Source organism: Grammomys surdaster, unplaced genomic scaffold (genome assembly GCF_004785775.1).
Source record: "Grammomys surdaster isolate TR1022 unplaced genomic scaffold, NIH_TR_1.0 238, whole genome shotgun sequence".
Lineage (NCBI taxonomy): Eukaryota > Metazoa > Chordata > Mammalia > Rodentia > Muridae > Grammomys > Grammomys surdaster.
The window spans coordinates 4,332,044-4,353,299 of record NW_021604683.1 but is presented as its reverse complement, the minus strand read 5'-3'; the positions used below and the strand labels follow the sequence as shown (position 1 = coordinate 4,353,299).

Below are 21,256 nucleotides of genomic sequence, written 5' to 3'. Positions count from 1 at the left end.
AATCCATTTGGTTCACAAACTCCTTATGTTCAGTTTTCAGTTAAATCTCAAAACTCAGAATTCAAATTATCACTGGCATATAGGTTCTATATATAAGCATTTGTACTTGAATATGAATCTACATAAGAACCATACTAATTAAAGCAAATACTGAATGTATTGTTTTCCCTTTAACATTCTCAAGATATGAGCAAATGACTAAAATAGCAAATAAAGATGTTCTTCAAAGTTCTTTTCAATCTGTCTATTCCAATTTACAATTTTAATTATGAACAGTGGGTAATGTTCCTTCTATCTTATACAAGTATTATGAGTTAAACAATACAAGTATCTGATGAAGGAAAATTTAATAAGGAAAAGAGGTATTAGTAAAAATGTTTTTAAAGATTTATTTGCTATGTATGTGTGTTTTGCCTGCATGTACGTAAGTCACCACATGTGTGCCTGGTGCTCATAGGAATTCAGAAGAGGGAGTCTGATCCCATGGTACTAGAGTTTCAGTAGGTTGTGAGCCACCAAGTGGGTGCTAAGAACTGAAGCTGGATCTTCTGCATGAGCCATGTCTCCAACCCCATTATGAAGTCTTAAAAAGAATGTAATCATGAATCCCATACTCAACACAGAAGCAATACTGAGAATAAAATGTGTAACACTTTTTTATTGATTCATTTGTGTTTACCCATATGTTTCACCTCATTAAAAAAAAAAATCAGTGTTTCTAATTTCTTGGATTTTCAACTTTAAGTTCCATGTTGACAAATCTATTTTTATGTATACCTTTGATTCTTAAAACAGAAGTCACATGTTTAAAAATACCCATTCCTTAAAACACAGCCATTGTCAGTATTTTGTTTACAATACAGATCCTGAAGACAAACATTTGACTATATTAAGATTTATTAGTCTGAAAACAAAACGTGGGATGTTATTGTATATACCATTGGTATATATTGAATTCTGGCAGCAAAGTGTTAATGAGAAAATTTCAACTTTCTCTGGTAGTATAATATAAAGGCCAATCTATTTCTCACTTGTTACAACTATATTTCACTGAATTGTGGTTTAAAATCACAAAGTGATAAAATATAAATACAAAATACTAAGAAAAGTTTAACATATAAAGGGAAAATGTCTTACACATTGTAATTTTTAAGAAAAATCCAGCATAAAGGCAAATGTGGCTTTTCAAAATGTAGCCCATATTCAATCACAGGAAAAATTTAATCAATCCACCTAATATACAAACTTCACAGATATCATTTATTTAAGTTTATGTCCAAAAATTTCCAGGTAACATAAAAGTCTAGCTAACAATTAGAGTTAACATCAAGAAAGATCTGCAAACTACAAACATTTGCAAGTCAAGTTAAAGCATGCATTTATCTCTGAAAGAAAAGAAGCCCAAATTGGAGTTAAAAGTCAAGTAAAAACAACTATGAACTTTAAGTAGCTTATATTTAAAGTAATGCAAGTGTACATCATATGTATAATGTAGGGCGTTATATGTTTTCCCAGCTATACATGCAGACTATACTGTGTGGTAAAAATGATTAAACTAACTTGACAAAAAAAAAAGAAGAAGAAGAAGAACCAAAATACCATTTAAGCTGGAGAAATCACAGAACTATCAAATTTCTCCCTGCAAGTCACATGAAGCTAAGCTAAAAGTAAATCATAAAATCTCAGCACTTAATTCTAAATTAATACTCTAATTTGGGCTTACTACTAATAATTTACACTATTCTTTTCTTTGGGCTAGAAACTTTTTTTAGGAGCCAGCTTTTGGAATCAGCAATGTAATTTCAAGTCCTGCCCTCTAACAGCCAGAAAGGTTGCCTTTTTTTTTTTTTTTTTTTTTTTAAACTTGATAGTTCTCAACACCCATGGCCTGGAGAGAATAGATTTCACAAGTCACTAAGTTAAACTGCTCTAATGCAATGGAGCTAGTAAAATACATATATCTGTTCTTAAGAAAATTTACAAAACTAACCATTTTTTCTCCAGAATTATAAAAGATAAAAATCTATGACCTGGTACTCTAATATAATCAAAGAAAGACTGCAAACCAAAGTCAAGAAGCATGGGCTTACTGTAACACTGCAGTCTCTCCCCCTGCACTGAAAATTCTCATGTAAATACCTTAGAACTGCTCTGGTCTTTGCAGTTCAATGACTCATGAATCACTGCTATGGTTCAGGAAAAACTTTTCCTGTCAGAAAAAGAGATTACTTGATGGTGGTTCCTATAAAGTATCAGAAGGAATGGTGGGGGGGGGGGGATCAACTGCTTGAAAATCTTTGGAAATTCCAGAAAGACATCTGGCAGTTCTATACATTATCACTCCTTCTGCGTCTCTTTTTCTTTAAAAAGTTATTTTTCATATTTCACATAATATTTGGTTATTTTGACTTAAATAAGGGAGGATTTTCAACATTTTCCAACCTAGAAAAAAGCAAAAGTCAGAAGAACTCGATGCCAGCAACAAAACCATCACATAAAATTCAAGCTGAATGGTGGTATGTCACGCCTTTACAGACTTGCCCCTTGCTTCACACAGGATCCAACATGCAGTTCTCAATGAGCTCAAGTTACAGTAGAGCCAAAAAGATGCACACCCTACCCCACCCCCAAGGAAAATAATTCTATGCAGTTTCTTGTTAGACTGTGCTTGAATAAATCACACCATTAAATGAAAAGTTTGAAGATAGACAGGAACCAAGAAAGGGAAGACGTGTACCTGGCCAGCAGTTTTCTCTGGATATCCTGGTTCCACTCTCTCACAGCTCACTTTTCCCTATAATACAGCAGGTAGTACTTCAGGGGGTCAGGCAACGGGAGGCGCAATACCCTCTGACGAAGGAAGTTCACTGGTGGCTCAGGCTTGGCCTCTCGTAAGGTCCTCTCTGCCACTTCCCGCCGATCCTCCTCTGCATCTTCACAGCTGGTGTCATCAGAGGGGTTGGAAATTCGACTAGCAAACACCTCTTTATCCAAAAAGACAATGGTCTCCATTCTGCGGCGACGGACTCGCCTTCTTTTAAACATAGGTGTGCTCTTCAGGCCACCTCCTCTGGTGGCTTCCTGGCGCATAGCCCTCTTGATGCTGCCACGGATAGCAAGCCGGGCCAGGTCCTGCAGGCTGCGCACGGCTGGTGGTGCTGTGGACAGGGGCAGAGCCTGTGGGCATGGGTGGGGCCAACCCACACCTAACTTGCTGAAAGGACTTCAAAAAAGGGGGGCATTCTAACCAAATAGGAACCAATGGTCTACTTTGCACTACATGTGTTTTGCGAAAGCTTTGCAAATACACTAGCTCTGAACTTTGAAAAGGAAAGAAATACTGTCTAGATCAGCAGTAAAATTTGAAACCTCAGGGTTTATAACTCTACTAGTTTATAACTCTACTCTGCTCAATAACATAATAACATCCATTCAATAATATAGCAATCCACATTTCTAACATCCTTTTATATACTTTAATAGTTTTACATGAGTTTAAATACACATTAAACAGAAAACCTAAATCACTTTTTTTTCCCCTCCAGGACACATAACCTTCTTCAAGGAAGAGGATACTTGATAGAGGGGACTCTCATTTAATCTCCAACATTTGTAACTGAAATCGTACCCCCTGCCTAGAACCCACCAATATCTTCTGCCATGCAAAAGATGCAAAAAACGTTGCTGGATAAGGTTCTAACAACAAACAGTACCTCTCCCCTCTTTTTGAGGCACCAACCCTTCTCTCTTGTCTTTTGTTCCTGAGAACATGGGCATGTGCTCTCTCTATAAGATGGAGCTACTGTACCTTGTCTGCATCCTGTCATTCTACTGAGCAGTTAAGGCCTTGTATCTCAACAACAAATGACCTGTAGTATATCCTGCTCTCATCAACTCAATTAAGAAAAGATTAGCTCCTGAACATTCGCAATCCAGCTGTTTCCCCAAGATGTTAAAACAGTCTCATCACTGGCTACTGGGCTCCCAAGTTATCAGCTCTGACCTGTCCAGCTTTCTCTGAGGGACACCAGGAAAACTGATGCAGTTAGCTACGGCCAGGTTCACAGTCCTTCTCTATGACCTGACTTCTCTTAGGCCTTGTGACACTCCCAAAGGCTCAGTGTCCCCTCTATTCCTCTCTCAGTATGACTGCTGATCCTTGATTTAACCTCTATTCTGTAAATTTAAATAATATAGACCAGTTCCCCAAGTTGAAACTTAGTCCCAATCAAGTCAAACCTACCCCAGACTCAGCACAATACCTTAGGCTCTCCTGTTCTTCCTCAGAAAGGGCATGTGTCCTGGAACCCTTCCTGTTGAGAGGTTGGTGGTGTCTCAATCTTTTTCTCTTGCATGATAGGGAAAACCCCATCAACTTCCTGCCTGACTTCTGCCTCCAACCTGCATGCATGCCACTTAGGAGGATGCTCCAGGCAGTGCATGTCCAAGCTGCGTGGTCTCTTTGTATGCTGGCTTTGCTATATGGTTTCTCTTATTCCCTTGGTCTCATCAACTTCAGTGATCTAGAAAAGATAGAAACTGCGAACACCCTACCCAACTGATCACTTTAGTAATTCTAACCAAATCACACAAATGTTTATTACTCAACATTCACAGTGAGCATTTCAGGAGGCAACACATGCCTAAGGTTCCTAGCCAGGCTTGACAAGTCCTCATACAAAAACACTCATTTTTAACTACATTTTCAAAGTCTTCAAAATGTTTTCATGAATTGTTGTCTTTTAAACTGAGCCACTGTACCAGAGGATGGTGCATTTCCTTGTACGGGCCACATTTGTTTAAATAACAAAATTTCAGAGCACCAGTCTGACAAATTCGTCCAACTAATGATTGACAGGATTATACCTATATAAATGTGCAGCACCTTCAATAATATCTGAAGCTCTCCATACCCACAAAGTGAATTAAAACCTAACCTACATTCCAGTCAATGACTACACCATGAAGTGTGTGTCCCAAAGTTAGTCCCGGTTCTACCTTTCTACCCTTCTCTGTAACTTTAGGTTTTTCCACCATTTTTATAAGCTCCCCATAATAATAACTGAATATAAATTTAAAGGGTTGGATTACATGCTGCTGAGAAACATCTATAAAAATTAATCAACTTTTTCCTCTCAGCCTCTGCTCCCAGAATGAATAACTATTCTCTGAGACTAATTATTTGATAGATGATTAGGCTGTAAGTTTTGGATTGTTCTCTGACTTGTTCTTAATTCATTATCCCTTTTATTCTAACTTGGGTTCAGCTTCATGGCTGGTTTCTTTTCCTTGTCTTTATACATCCGTCTCAAGAGTTCCTGGAGCAAATTTTCCTTTTATTTTATCCTGAGTTCAGCTACTTGCTAGTTTACATCTGACTCCTCAGCATTTCAGCTCAAATCTTCCATGTCTCTCATTATCTCCCAGAATTCTCTCTCTCCCTGTTGGATGTCTGACCTATTTCCTGCCTCAGCTTATTGGCCATAAGCTTTTTTATTGACAGGTGATTCATAGTAAGAGATTCTCTATACTTCTCTTAAGAAAATTTCCTTTCACCCCGAACATAACCAAACACAACATAGCATCACCCTCTACATAACTTCCCTTGTCATTCCAAGCTCTTTGTATATTTCACTGTTGCTGGTTACCAAATGTCAAGGCTTTGTCTATGTTACCTGACACACAAAGAGGACAATTTAGAAAATGATTCTCCACTAATTGAAGTGTTTTTGGAAAAAATTAACCAAAGAGTATGTGTTAGAATTATGCATAATAATTCACCTTCATATTTCTCTCTCTCTTACACACACATACATGAGAGAGAGAGAGAGAGAGAGAGAGAGAGAGATTGATTTTCCAAATGCTTTAAAAGATAAGAAAGTGTGATGAATAGTTTTCATTTGGAAATCCTAAATCATCATCATTTTGAAATCTTATTTATAATCTTCATTTGGCCGGGCAGTGGTGGCGCACGCCTTTGATCCCAGCACTTGGGAGGCAGAGGCAGGCGGATTTCTGAGTTCGAGAGTTCAAGGCTAGCCTGGTCTACAGAGTGAGCTCCAGGACAGCCAGGGCTACACAGAGAAACCCTGTCTCAAAAAACCAAAAAAAAAAAAAATTCTATTTTTGTGAAAGCTGTTTTAAATATGAAACAAAACATCAGGATGAAGGTCAGCTTACATTAGCTCATGTACAGCCTGCATCTTAGAGATGTAAATACAAAGGTTCAAAGCATGTGAGGCTACACAGAATTTCTCAGTCACACAGCAGAACAGGTTCTTCATTCATATTTGCTTAAAGCAGCATGAGACAGGTACTGTGAGGAAGAGGACTATATTTGGGTAACAATTCCTAGCAAACAAAGCAAATTGCCTAAGCTCCCAAAATAAGCTCCTTTTTTTGTGTATGAATCTTCTACACCCAAAAGCATGACTAGCAATAACATTTTATAGATTTAAAGAAAGATTAAAATCATCTAAGATGAGCTAAAAAGAGATACTTTAAAAATATCTAAAACATCTTGTATAATTTGAAGATGCAACAGGGGAGGTTAACACTCTTTAATATCAAAAGGTTAATTGTAAATTTTGTTTCTATTCTAACTTTAATCAAAGATAAAAGATAGGTAGGATGTTCATACTCACGTAGTTGGACAAGTCTGGACTGTCCTGACTCTGAACGGCAAGGCTGGACCAAAGGGGCAAAGGAAACAGCCAGAATCTTTTTTGTTTCCCAAGCAGAAGGGCCTGTGCGTGTTATCTTTGTCAACTATCTCAAAGACAAAACAAAAATATCCAAAAGATTTGGTCACTAGATAACTTATATTTAAGTGTGATCATTTCTATATAGCAAATCTAAATATGAAACAGCCTGTCTATATACACCTAATGTGACATGACTAACAACTAACATGAATATTCTTATGCAAATGCTTAGCATGAACATACTCAAGCTCCTTGACATAACTTCTGTTTATAAAAACACAAATGATAAGTCAGTTAAAGGACTACAAGAAAAAATAAAAAGATAATGAAGATAAGATTCATGCAAGTAACTTTTTAAAGAGTTCTTCAAAAAAGTGGCTGAAGGTAAGTTAGGGAGGGCATGTCCTCAGTACAACTAACCAAAGATGTACAACAGCTACAATACTTCAACCATTTACCCTGATTTCTATGTGCTGCTATCAGGAGTACAGCTGCAATGGCATCTAAGGGACAAAAACATCTGAGCTTTAAGCCATCTGTACCTGTAATAGCTAGGGGGCAAGAGAGGCCCAAATGCCAGATGCTAAAACCTTGTTGCTGTGACTTTCATCAACAACTATGTGTCATACTAGATACCTAAGGCAACTGTCCTTACTCTCACTGACAGCACTTCAGGGGTGTAGTGGGATATGCTACCTGATACACAGCAGTGTGGGTCATCAAAGCACTTTATATTATAGGATTAGTACCAAAGAATCCAATTAAACTACACAGCCTCTGTGTGCTCAATATGACTAGGACAGTTTACAAATGTCTTAATAGGTCATAAAACTGAGAAGATTATATGATTATCTTTTCTAAAAACATCTAACCCAGAAACTCATCTAAAACTAAGATTCTCTAAAAGAATTAAGCAGTATAATTACTAATGATTAATTATATTTAGAGATAATAGCAAAAAACATTTTTCAGAAAAATTTGAAGATTTATTTTTTAACTTATGTGCACACCTGAGTGCCAGTACTCTTAGAGTCCAGTAGAGACCATAAGATCCCCTAAATGTGTAGTTTACAGACCTTTATGAGTTTTCTGAACTCAGGTCCTCTGTAAGAACTGTATGCACTCAAGTCCTGAGCCATCTCTTTATCACCCAGAAACTTTAAGTTTAAAAAAGTTTAAGTTTAAAAAAAAACTATTTTATTATTTTTTGCATGTATGGGTGTTTTGTTTATGTGTTAGCCTGTGTACCTGGTGTGTACCTAGTACTTTCCAAGGCCAGAAGAGGGTTTCAGATCCAAAAGAACTGGGGTTACAGAAGGTTGTGAGCCACCGTGTCATGTCAGTGCTGGGAATTGAACCCAGGTCCTTTGAAAGATCTGAACCACTGAATCATTTCTCCAGCTCCTTCAGAAACATTTTTTTAAAAAGAAGAGCTTCTAGCTATAATGACCACCAAATATTTAACTATAATACACAAATTATATGTGAGACCTTTAAACTATAAACCTGTATTTCATAATCTAGATGAACAAATAGAAATAGTATGAGGATGCCTACCCTCTTCAAGTTATTCTAGCGCTAAAATGATCTCAAACGAAATTTTGTAGTGATAATAAAAAAAATTAATGAAGCCTTATTAGTTACCTCCCTTTGTTAAAAAGTTATTATTCAGAAAATTAATAAGCAAACAATAACCAAAATTTATCCCTGAAGTATAGGAGGACCAAATCACTAATAGTAGTTTTCTTTTTATCAAAGTTAAGCAGCACCTAAATACAGAGGAAAAAAAAGAATTTAGAAGTATTATTCTATAGTTCTTAATAAAACAATGAATCAGGCTGAGTCATTCCAGTCATTCTACAAGGTAAACAGAAATGCTGCTTAAATGAAGCCTGTCTTCTAGACCTAAGGTTTTTACATCCAAACAACTGTATACCAAAAATATTCAGAAAGTAATACATGTCTCACTGAACATGTACAGATGTTGTCATTATTCCCTAAGTAACATAGTCAACAACTATTTACATAGCAATGACACTCTATCAGGTATTACAAGTGATTTAGAGGCATTATAAAGTACAAAGGAAGACATGTGTATGTCATACGCCACTAACATTCTATGTGACTTTATAAAAGGATCTGGGGCATCTGCACATTTTGTCATGAGTGGAAGAAAGTGGTCTGATAATCAATCCTTTGTATACTGAAGGCAAATGTCTATTTTAATCCATCGCTTATATTCCTGTGTTCTTCCCAATCAAAATATGCCCAAGGTAAACACTACCGAGCCTCTAGATCTAATTGCCAATAGGTAGAAAATATAAAGGACAGAAGAATATACAATCCACCACCACAGAGATCTATGGGCTGAAAATTCCAGAATGTAGAAAACACTTTAAGACCTAAAACCTAGTCCCCTGAACAAATCAGTTACAAAGAAAATATGAGAAAAAAAATAACCCAAGAGATTAAAAAATAAGAAGGACTAGGATGATGGCCCAATTAGTAAAGTGCTTGCCATGCAAACATGAGAACCAGAGTTCCAATCCCCAGCATTCAAACACTAGGCAGGTGGTATAGTCCATCTGTAACCCCATATGGGATCCCCATAGCAAGATGACTAGCTAGACTAGCTGAATTGGTGAGCTCTGGGTTCAAGTGAGAGATCCTGCCTCAATACATAAGGTGGAAAATAACCAAAGAAGACATCGTTTGTCAATTCTCTAGCCTCCATATGCACGGGTACATGCATACATACAAACTGGCACCCACCCACATGTGGTGGAGGTATATCGTAACATACATATATACATACATACATACATACACACACACGCACAACTAAGAGATTGATCAACTAAATGCAACTTGTAAACATCAAAAAGATACAGATTCAAAGTTAAATGACTTAAAATTACATTCATGAACTCTCTTAAGTAAAGCACTGTAAGTTACAAGTTAGTCTATATAAGAAAATTTTTGAAAAGGGAGGAATGTCTAAAATACTTTCTATCAGAGTATTAAGCAAGTACACTAACAAGATCAAAATTGATAGAAGCCATCTAGGAAAGAGAAGGCAAGCAAATGAGTTTTCTGACAATGTCCCACCATTTTGTAAGACTGTGATGGATGAGTTCTGAGAATGTAGGGTTGTTAGAGACTTCATCCCAGGATTGCTTCTTGCTGTTGATATACCTTTCACTATTACACAGCCTAATGACTCCTGGGCATCATCCCACCCTATTGGGCAGATTTTCTGCAGATCAACATGAAGATGTACTCTCATGTAGTACTTCTGTGTAGACAAATTGATGATTTCATAATTCCTGATAATGATTTTATAGAATTCCTAAATTTATACAAGTACTTCAGGGTTAAATAAAATACTGACTAGTTTATCTATACCAAACTTCAAAATAATTAGACACAAAGCAGATGATTTGTATCTTGACAAAACCATGCTAACTTGTGACATAAAAACTATTGCTTTAAACTTATAATGAACTTATGGAGGGGGGCCTTGAATAGATGGTTAGTCAGATACTAGTCTTAATGGAAGGACATGTAAATAATTCTGTTGTAACTCCTTAAACCTTATCAATCTATGACATGAATTATTGCCTTAACTTAATATCAACTTATTGGCATGTAAAAGTATTTAGAAAATCATGTAATTAACCTGTGGTAATAGTTCTACCTGATAGTTGTATGAGGTAAATTTTTAAAGAAAATATAAATGCTAAGAACAGAAATAGAGGTTGTTGGAGCTTCTTTTCAGTGCTTCATCCAGAGTGGGTGTTTTTCTTTTTCTTTCTCTCTGGCTCACAAAGAATTAACGAACTCTGAGCCTCTCACCTGATCAGCAAGGGGGCTCTAGTCAAAGAACCTGAGTAACTAACTTCTTTTATTAATCCCCTACTGTTATCTGCAGGAGTTTACTGCCAGAAGCCAACAGCTTTTGGCCACAGGATAGCAAAGAGTTAAAAAAAGAGAAAATTTAGCAAAAGTAAGCTACTCTTGCCCCAGTAATTGTCTATGCCACCCATCAACACCTGCTTCAGTCTATTTTGGATGCCAGGCTGGTCACTGGCCCAAAATAAAAAGGAGCTGGGGTGAAAAGAAGGAAGAAGAAAGAGAAGGAAAGGAAGAAAAAGTAGGGAGGAGGAAAGAAGAAAACAGAAAAACAAGTAAGAGAGACAGGAGGTAGGAGAAAGTTCACACATAGCACACAGGGTATGCAAGACCTATATAGCTTTGTGCTCCTCTGTTAATAAATTGGCAGAAGTTACTGTAAGAGTAGTATACATAAACTGACTTTGAAGGAGAGTATACACAATGTCAGCTGTGTAGAGAACCTCACCTTCTCTTCCAAGGGCATGACAAGGATCCCTCCAACTTTGAGAAGATTTTTCATGTACTCTTCATGTTCTTTCTGCACACCAGCTCCACAATATACACGATCATACTGACAACAATCTGGAGCAATCTCCAGGCAATTGCCAGTTACAAAGGAAGGTTCACAGAAGTCAAATCTGCAAGAAAAAAAAATTTCTGTAACTACATGTATTGTAACAAAAACATAAAAACAAAGTTATGCCTGCCATATTAAGAACAAGCAAAAGAAACTTGCTCTCAGACTCCACTTAACCATATGGAAGAAACTAAATTCAAGGTCCCAGGCCCTAGGGGATCTGAGGACTTCGTTATAGCTGAACAGCTTCTGTGGTAAACAGCTGGGTCTGAGTCCAGCCATCTCAGGGACAGTTGTATGAGTCTAGCCATCTCAAGGACACTTCATCTTGCTAGCAGGTTCAAACAAGTTCATGTCCCCAGGCCTAGGAACAAACACCTATCTCACTTCTCCAAAAGCTTTCTTAATTGTCTGTTAACAGGCAAAGAATATAGAAACTGCTGATATCTAAACCCAGGTACATAAGTTGTAAAATTATATAATCAATTGCCTGTTATGCTCTAATTAACTACTTGCAGCTGACCCGATCCTTTGTCCCCTTATCACTCTGAGCTCTGGACCTAAAGTCTTAGCAGGACCAACTAAAGACCTTGAAGCCAACTGCCCTGGATAAGGCCTAGTTTCCAACGAGTACTCCTAGTTTAACCAAAAATGTCAACATTCAATTGGATAACACTGAAGCTTCCCTCAGGATCCCTCTCACTTTGTGTTCCCATACTTTAAAAATGTTGTACAATCTCCCTTCTGGGACATGGTTCAGATCCTAAACTAGCCACCTGCTTGGGTGCTCAAAAAACAAAGCTTTCATTTTAATGCTTATGTATCTGAAGTGAGTTTTCTTGGATCCCACCCCAAACCCAACAACTACATATTAGGTTTTAATTACAAAATCACAGAACAATGTAACACTTTGCAGGAGTTATAAGCTACATTTCCAAACAGAATCATACTATGTAAACAGAACCTTATATGTTACAAACAGAATGAAAGTGAATGTTCCAACATGATCCAAATATACAGCAACACTAGCCACCATTTTTTACTGTTTTTACAATGCTCAGCACTACGCTCACCTGCCTGACAAGCAACTGGAGATTTTATTGGATTTTGATTTATTTATTCATTGTGTGAATTCACCTGTGTATACTTATGGATGTGCCACAGTATACATGAAGACTTCAGAGGACAACTTGTGGGGGTCAGCTCTCCTTTCACCAGATGGGGTCCAAGGATCAAACTTAGGTCATCACTCTGGGCAACAAGTGCCTTTACCTCCTGAGCCATCTCACCAGCTTCAACAGGAGGTGTTTTTTGGTTTTTTTTTTTAAACAAAACAAAAAACAAAACCCAAAACACTTTCTTTTTTTTTTTGACAGGCTTTCCTTATTGGATACCCTGGAACTTGATATGTATGGACCAAGCTGCTCAAACACACAAATATCTGCCTGCCTCTGCCCACCACTACTGGCAAAAAATACTTTTTATTCTCTGAAATTTCTATTCTTTCAGAAAACAATTAGGTGATATAAATTTTCAAAACTGGAACATGAAAACTGAGCAAAATAAATTATTTGGTTTTTTTTTTCTCTTACTATAGTAATGAAAATTTGATGTTTAGTGTCATAAGTTATAAAACACAAAGCTGGCAAGGTGTGCTGACACATGCCTTTAATCCCAGCACTCAGAAGACAGAGACAGGTGGATTTCTATAAATTTGAGGCTAACCAGGTCTACATAGTGAGTTCCAGGACACCCAGGGCTATTCAAAGAGACTTTGCCAAAAAAAAAAAAAAGAAAGAAGAAAGAAAGAAAGAAAGAAAGAAAGAAAGAAAGAAAGAAAGAAAGAAAAAATAAAATCCATAAAGCCATTAATGATAGAGAATATTAGAACAGTAACAAGGGTAGGCACACATATAACCTAGGATCATCCAACCATACTTTAACTGTGTTTTCTGGTATATGCATACTAATAAACTGGCTTTTTCCATCTATAATTAACACCCCTTGTTTGAACCAATGTGTAGCATCTGATCATACTTGTCAAAACTGTCACTTGTTCTGATGAAGACATCCAGTTTCTGCTTCGCATACTCAGTCACATCTGAATGAAGCTCCACCCCGTGGTTAACACCAAAAGGACCTGAAAGGTTTGAGAAAACAAAGCTCTTAGAATGGGGAAAAGAACCCCTTGCTCATTTGTTTTCTAAACTTTCTTAATTACAATTCTGTAGTGTATAATTACAGAAACTCACAAGGGTTTGAGGACTCAGCATATCTATGGCTCTAAACCACCCAAGGGAGTCTTTCAATGTGTAGTATAGGTTCCACTCACTAACACAGTATTTGTTTTGATGCCTTGGCTTCTCAAAAAGCTCTCAAACATTAAAAGAATCATTTGCAAATTGAAAAAAAAGGCAAGAGTAGTAGCTTTTACCAACAAATTTTAAAAACCTGTATTTATAAATGAAATTTGTATTAGGATTTATCTATATTTCACAGCACTTTCATTATTACTGCTGGCAGTATCAAGTGCCACAGTGTCTCCAGGATTACTCTTTTACTAGGTATTAAGGTAGGGTGTGTGCGTGTGTGTGTATATGCAACACACACACATGTGCATAGATGCACACATCCATGAATGTTCATGGCAGAAGTCAACATCAGGTTACTCCATGTTACTTTTTGAAACAGGGTCGTACTAAATAAACCCTGGGATCAACACATCAGTTAAAATGGCTAATGATGCAAGCCCCTAGAATCCTATCTGTTTTCCAGCTCTGAGAATACAGACACACACTGCTACACCTGGCTTTTTTTACATGTGTTCACCTTTACATGATTTGAACTCAGGTCTTCATGTACAAACAGTATTTACAGTGAGCCATCTCCTCAGCAACTTATGTTTTTTTCCTTTTTCTTCTTTGTCATCGTCTTCTTTTTTTTTTCCTCCAGTTTTGGTTTTTCAAGACAGTGTTTTTTCTGTGTAGCCCTGGCTGTCCTGGAACTAGCTCTGTAGAACAGGCCAGCCTCAAACTCACAGAGTTCCAACTGCCTCTGCCTCCAGAGTGCTGGGATTACAGGCATGTGCCACCACCACCACTACAAGGCTGCACCTTTAGGCTCTTTTCAATAGCATTTCTAATATAGGCAGGTTTATTACCTATTTCCCCCAGTCAAAACCATTGCCTTAGCCAATCAAAAACAAAGATTAAAAATCGTATCAATTAAGAAATACAAGCAACATCTGAAGTCTTTGCCCCACTATAATGTTTTACACAAAGCAGGAATTCAATAGCTCTTCAGCTGATAATCATGTTAATCAGAATTGGCCATATTCATACATCCATTCTTACAGCTTATAAAGAGAATAGCCTAAAATGGCTCCAAGTAACCTAATAAATCCCTTCCATCTCTGAAAATTCCTTAAAAATACATAAACTTACTACTCTTAGTAGCAAACAACAAAAGAGAAACTGTTACAAAGAACTTCAACTACCAAAGAATTTTAATGACACTCAGTGGTGAAGAGCAAAAAAAAGTGATTAGAAATCAAGAAACCATATAAGGTCAAGATTTATAGACCTTTGCTGTTTTCCATCATTCCCAGCAGAATGCAGCAGTATAGGTAGGAAACATAGAAAAGGTACCCCAGCCTCCCAACTCAGAGCCCACAAGTGGATATCATCAGTCATCCACCACCTACTTTCAGCCAACTAATAGGAGGCCCATGATCTCCCTCAGAGTATGCAAAAAGCCTACAAAATCTTCTATCTAAAGTGATACCAAGTTGTACTAAGGTAGAGTGGACTAAAGCTCTGTATCCACACTCACCTAGAATGAGCCCCACCATGGAGCTGAGGTAGCCAGTACCACTGCCCAAATTCAGAAATGAGAGCCCAGGCTGCAGATCCAGAGCCTCCATCACCTCCGAGTAGATGCACGGGGCTGAGAGATGAATGTTTCCATGTTTCCATGCCAAGTCTTTGTATGCATTTTCCTTAAATTCTTCAAGATAATAATCTGCTCGATCAATAGCTCGGAAAGCCTGCTCTACTAAGTCCGTCCGGATGTACTGGGCTTCCTTCAGATTATCAATGAGCTCATCGTTGTCCTCACCAGCACTCACAGCACCGCCCATGTTCAAGATTACAACCAAGCAAGACTACAATTAAAATTCAATAACTATTTACATTAAGGGCAAGAGCAAAACAAAGAAATCTCTAAATACATGCTATTTCCAAATTCTCAGTTCTGAATATAATGAAGACAGGAGTATGTTTTCCCAATAACTACTTTACCCTTCGAAGACACCAGTATTAGGAGTAGAAATTACAGGGTCAGAAGGATAGTTCAAAGGGTAAAGCACTTGGCATACAAAGCCTATGACTCAAGTTCACTCCCCAGAACCTACATAATGTTGAGAGAAGAGAAACTAGTGCCACAGGGTCATTCTCTGATTTCCTCATGTACACAATGGCATGTGTGAGCCTACACACCATAATTTAATTAAAAAAAAAAAAACAAAACAAAATAAAACACTAGCTCCCCTAGAAATTTAAGCTAACAACAAATAATAAACCATTTGATGTTTAACTGAAATTCAATTTTTTAAAAAAACTTTACATTTATTATTTTATTTGGAAAATATATTTGCTGGCCTACAGGTGCCACAATTTGCAGAAGTGGTCCCTAGGGATCAAACTAAGATTTTTAAACTGGGTGGTAGGTACCTTTACCTGCTGAGCCATCCAGAAATTCAAATTTAAATGGTATCCCCATGTTAACTGGAGCACTACATCTCAACATGTACATAGACTCACAGCAAGTAATCCACAACCTACTGATGAGGTTACTCTGATGTTTAAATTTTAGGTAAAAATATTCACAAAACTTTCTTCCCAAAGAGAACACATTGCGACACCTTATTGTAACAGACATAAGATCTGTTTCAAGGCTAAAGTTTAGCAGTAGAAAGGGTCACTGCCGGAACTCTGTGGCCTACTTCCTATACAGCTTCCTTCCCCTTGCTATCTAAGAAGTACACTTCTTATGTTCTCCTATCCTGTTTTGGTGAAGAAAGCATCCCCTTTAGGTCCAACTACTAAAACAATATTTCCCTGATCTAGTGAACAGGGAATATTTTTTACCCTGAAGAGGTCTTTTTCGGGGCTGGAGAAATGGCTCAGCAGTTAAGAGCACTGTCTGTTCTTCCAGGGGTCCTGAGTTCACAACCATCTGTAATGGCATCTGGCACCCTCTTGTGGCCTGCAGGCATATATGTAGGCAGATTGCTATATGTATAATAAATCTTTTAGCCAGGCAGTGGTGGCGCACATCTTTAATCCCAGCACTTGGGAGGCAGAGACAGGCAGATTTCTGAGTTTGAGACCAGCCTGGTCTACAGAGTGAGTTTCAGGACAGCCAGGGCTATACAGAGAAACCCTGTCTCACTCGAAAAACCAAAAAGAGGTCTTTTTCTTTCTAGAAAATGAAAAATATACTCCCCAGTTATATACTGACCTCAGGTGACTTTTCCAAACTAATGGCTTTATTTCTTAAAAGTTGGTGATGCTGATATAAACTGCTGAAGAAAAGACTACCAAACCACAGAAGATTAGTAGCCTTTCTGAATCAAAGCAGCTCCTGTTCAGGAGTTCAAGTTCATCTTCAGTGAGTTCCAGGCCAGCATGGATTATATAAGAACCTGTCTCAAACAATAACAACAATTATGTTATGGTCCCTGTTCCCTCAGCCTTCTCTCTAGAACACTGGAGACAGGCCCTATACATACCCATCCCTAGACACACCCATGTGCACAACTGGTAACAACAGTGCTAGAGAATTAAGCCTAGAAATGAAAATCAACCACCACTCTAGCATCTTACAACAGGAAAAAAACTTTCTTGATACAAATATTTTCTCATTTTATGATGAAATAATCCATCTTTATAATCAAGAAAACTATCAGATTTTCAAATCATAGTTCGATTATTAAAATTTAATCTACTTTTCAAGTGAATTCAGAGTTCTTGCCCCAAGTTGTAAATAGTCCCTAGTGCTAATAAGCTTCGGCTTAATCTTAAATAAGCTACTTAGTTCTATTGCTACACTACTGATCTAACATAGTCATATTAAAATTTAGGACACCTGTTGAAAATAGAGTAATGTATTTATATGCTTACAGGCCAATTTAGGAAAGGACCTTTAAAAAACACATGTCCTACTGAATCAAGAAAGCCACCCCTTTCACCCTATCTCAGTTCTACAAATTAACAATCTTCAGCAGGTACCACAGTAGATATATTTCATTTGTACTAGACATTTATGTTACTGAATTTTTTTCTTATGTGAAAGCTAGTTCCATGTTAAAAGAACAGAATTTCAGTAAAAAACAGCAACCAGTTTTTACATTCAACATCAGAAGGCAAGGCAAGCCAGTCTTAAGTTACTAAACTGCTCATAGTCATAGACAGTGAGAGGAGCTGTGATGAAACCAGTACTGTTTTAGCTAAAGGCTTTTGTTTTATACACAGCATGGATACAGGTGTTAAAGACTTACAAAAGAACAACATTCTTTGTTAATTTCCAGTAATACTTTGTTAATCAAGTATAATGTGCATTATATTGGTAAATTGTCATGTGCTGTTTAAGTTTGTTGCAAGTGGACAATGAGAACAAGGACTCTCTTGTACCAACTCCAGTATGTTTGTTTCTAGTAGTCTCCAAATGTTCTCCAAAGTACCTTTTCCTGGAGCTTGGTGGGTACCTAATTCTATGATAGGGAGAAAGGAAGAGCAAAACAGCCCAGGAGTAAAACATTTTGTCCTTGAGAACAGCTAAAAGATTAGCCATTTACAAGACTATTGTTTATTGTATGGTATAAAAATGCCTTGGTAGAAACAAGAAGACAGAGTTCAGCCATGGAAATCTCAAACATGGAGAGAAGAGAAAGTTCAACAGGTAACTCCAGCTGACTGCCTCTAGTTGATTTCTACTACATGACTGTAAATGCCCAACTTGACGATGTCATCTGCATACATACACATACATATATATATATATATACACGTGTGTGTGTGTAAAATTTAACTTGGAAGCTTCACTTGGGTTCTCTATCAGGAATTCCAAATGGCTGCTTCAGATGGGATTTTCACAGATGATTTCTGCTGTTACCTTTTGTTTGGTCTCTCAATTGGGCTATCCCAGTCATCCCTACTAGAAGTGAGTATTCAACTTGATGTTTTCTATCTACTACTTCTGTTACTACTCACTAGTTCTTTTACTTTTGTTTGCTATAAATACTTCATAAATTCACTCATTTAAAACAGAAAGTGTGACTATTGTAGATCATTCTCTAGACTACACAGAACACCAAGGTAGCTCTATCAATTGCTTTTGGTGGAGAGTAGGTGAATAATGATGGAGTGTGATACTTAATATTAGCTTTGCCTGACAATTTAATGTCGCCTTGCATAGACGCCTCACTACTTGCTGCTGAGACAGATGTGATCAGTCACCATGTCAAAAAAAAAAAAAAAGCCCTAAAACACACTTGAAAATACTCTTTCCAAACTAAATAGCATCACTGCACAAGAATAAAGTGCAGCAGATTCCAAATGAAGGCAAAAAATTATTTTCAGGAGGCTGTCCTTCATTCACTACACTACACTATACTACACACTGTACTACTTGTTGTAATGCTTATTACAGTTTCCATTCAGTACTGATTAGCACAAGCCAACAGGAGAAGAGCATGGGAAAACATTGAGCAGTGGTAGTACAGACTCCAAGCGGACAGCAACAACACCAGTGAAGCTGGACTAAAGGGCCGTTTCACAGCCATGCTGCGCGTGAAAAAGATTTCGCTAGCTGGCCCACAGTCAAGTGGATGCCACTTTCTTAGGAAATACCTTGCTAGGGACATGTATTCTAAACCATCATCCTGTGAGCAGAATGATGATAATAACTAAGGCTTCTTGCCTTGAAAATCAGAACTCTTGGAGGGTATGCATCAAATGCATACCACTTGTGGTCTGCATCTGAATGAAAGCCTGTCTAATAGTATATGCTGACTTGGGGCAGTTCTTCCTGTTTTATGCACAGAAAAGCTTTGGGACTACCAGAATTGACAAAAAGAAAAATGAGTTTCTTCTCACAAGTCTCCCAGCAAGGTCTCAGAGAAGGATGGAGAAAAGCCAGGGCCTAGGGATCGACCAAATCTTCAAGAGGGCCCACTTCAATTCCCTTTATATATAATTAGTGCTGAGCCTCTTAAATACTCGTTCTAGAAGACAGCCTACCAGACGTAATGGAGCCCACGTTAGCCAGTGCAGGGCCCAAGAGAGAAGATACTCAGATGACTGAGTTGATGGCAGAGGCACAGGCCTAATAAAAAACAAACAAAGGGCCCAGGCCCCTGCGAGTTCTCTCCAGCTACTTTAGACCTTTCCCTAAAGGGGTCTTTCTTTTCTCCTCTGTAGGATACTCTGCCTTCTTCCAAGTATCCAGCCAAATTATAATTTGTTTCAAACATTGTCAATGCCCGACTTGCCCTTGAGCTAATTGCAAACATTTCCTACTTAGTCAGAAATAGGCTGTAGATCTAGAGCAAACAGAACCCAGAATGAGCAACAGGAGGGGGGTGGGGGGCACGCTGGAGGGGAGGGAGGTGCTGGAGGAGGATGTACCGTGGAGGGTGCTGGGCAGGGAGATGGGGGGCGGGGGGGGGCAGGCACTGGGGCTCGAAACTCTCGGAGATGGTAAGAAACACGGATGCTGGGGGACGGATAACCAGAGTTGGAGAAGGGATACGGAGGGAAGGGCTGAGGGGCAGAGTCTGCTCTACCTCGGCGCTCAGCAGCCCTGGGATTTAGTCTCGGATAGCAGTTCTTCGGACGCTTCTGTCGCTTCGGACGGATCTCAGCCGCTGTAAACATCCGCTACTACCTCTGCGCGTGCGCGAGCTATACCTGAACTGAGCATGTGCTGTTGGAGGGCGCTCTTAAAGGGGCAACGGCACTACCCGCGAGCCTGCCCCTTTCCACCCACTGGTTTGAATGAGTGTGTCACTGCCTCAGTGGTCACTACATGGTCTCCGAGCATGTCTTGGTCTAATGATATGAGAGGATGCTGGCATGTCGGCAGGAGAAAGGCATTTTCCCTGCAGGCACATGGTTCTCGGCTTATGTCCACTCAAGGGCACAGCCCCTATAGAAAAGACAGTGAAGAAATAAGAGTGATAGATTGTGTCCACTCGCCTGCAGGAGTTACAACACAAATGACTGCCAGCTTTTACCTTGCCAGACCACTCGGCCCAGAGGATGGCCATCTGCACACTTGACCCTTGAGCTAGCAGTACTCCTGACCACTTCTGAGAAATCTACAAAATAGACCAAAGTCTAAGTGGTCTTTAGGGTCTACCTGTCAAGATTGTTCTGAGTTTTAGTCTTCCAGTTTTGAATGAGAAGCAGAAACATGTTCTGTATCTCCTCTTTGTGATTTCACATTTCCTCTACACTGCTTGGAGGGTACATGTTGAAGGAAGTAGTGTCAAGATGGAAGGAGACTGGATACTTGAGTCAACATCTGTAAGAAAGTCACTCAGCCTGCAGTGGATTGTGGTACCAATGACAAGAAAATGATTATACTATTTTTTTAAAGTTTGTGTAGGAAGGCAAAAGACCCAAAATAGATAACACAATAATGATGGAGAAGAACAAAAGTATAGGCCTAACACCATCTGATTTCATGACTTACTATTAAAATTACAGTAATCAAGAGTCATATGGGGGAGATAAATTAATGGTATCAAATACAACGTCCAGGTTAGAGCTATACAAATATAGTAAACTCACCTTTGATAAGAGAACAAACACAATTCAATGGAGGAAGGATGGTCTTTTCAACAAAAGATGCTGGAACAGCTACACATCCACATGTAACAATAATAGAGACATAGCTCTTCCAAATTTGATTTCCAGTACCCAAAACATTTGGCCTCTGCAGGCACTCAGGCACGTGCATACACACACACACTCACTTAAAGGTGAAATATATCTTTTTAACACTGGCATCATTTCTC

At 38.3% G+C, this 21,256-nt stretch overlaps 1 protein-coding gene across 2 annotated transcripts; it reads right to left on the bottom strand.

Moving 5' to 3' along the window:
* Positions 1-638: 638 nt before the first annotated feature.
* Pcmtd2 (protein-L-isoaspartate (D-aspartate) O-methyltransferase domain containing 2) lies at positions 639-20,117 on the bottom strand. Of its 2 annotated transcripts, none has more exons than XM_028774095.1 (7): positions 20,021-20,117; positions 16,696-16,879; positions 15,007-15,337; positions 13,213-13,315; positions 11,065-11,236; positions 6,645-6,768; positions 639-3,158 (listed from the first exon to the last, which is right to left on the bottom strand). In XM_028774095.1, exons 3-7 carry the CDS (start codon positions 15,311-15,313, stop codon positions 2,785-2,787), a joined length of 1,080 nt encoding a protein of 359 aa, XP_028629928.1. In that variant the 5' UTR covers positions 15,314-15,337; positions 16,696-16,879; positions 20,021-20,117; the 3' UTR covers positions 639-2,784. The 2 variants fall into 2 exon arrangements, with proteins under 2 accessions (XP_028629928.1, XP_028629929.1); XM_028774096.1 differs by lacking the exon at positions 639-3,158 and adding an exon at positions 3,165-4,313.
* Positions 20,118-21,256: the final 1,139 nt, after the last annotated feature.

Excerpts from the sequence above, each read along its gene's own strand:
- Pcmtd2 (XM_028774095.1), bottom strand. The coding sequence starts at position 15,313 with ATGGGCGGTGCTGTGAGTGCTGGTGAGGACAACGATGAGCTCATTGAT. Across the intron at positions 13,316-15,006 it reads CATGGTGGGGCTCATTCTAG|GTCCTTTTGGTGTTAACCAC; the intron begins GTGAGTGTGGAT and ends CAAACCTTTCAG. Across the intron at positions 6,769-11,064 it reads TCATGCCCTTGGAAGAGAAG|TTGACAAAGATAACACGCAC; the intron begins GTGAGGTTCTCT and ends TCTTTGAGATAG.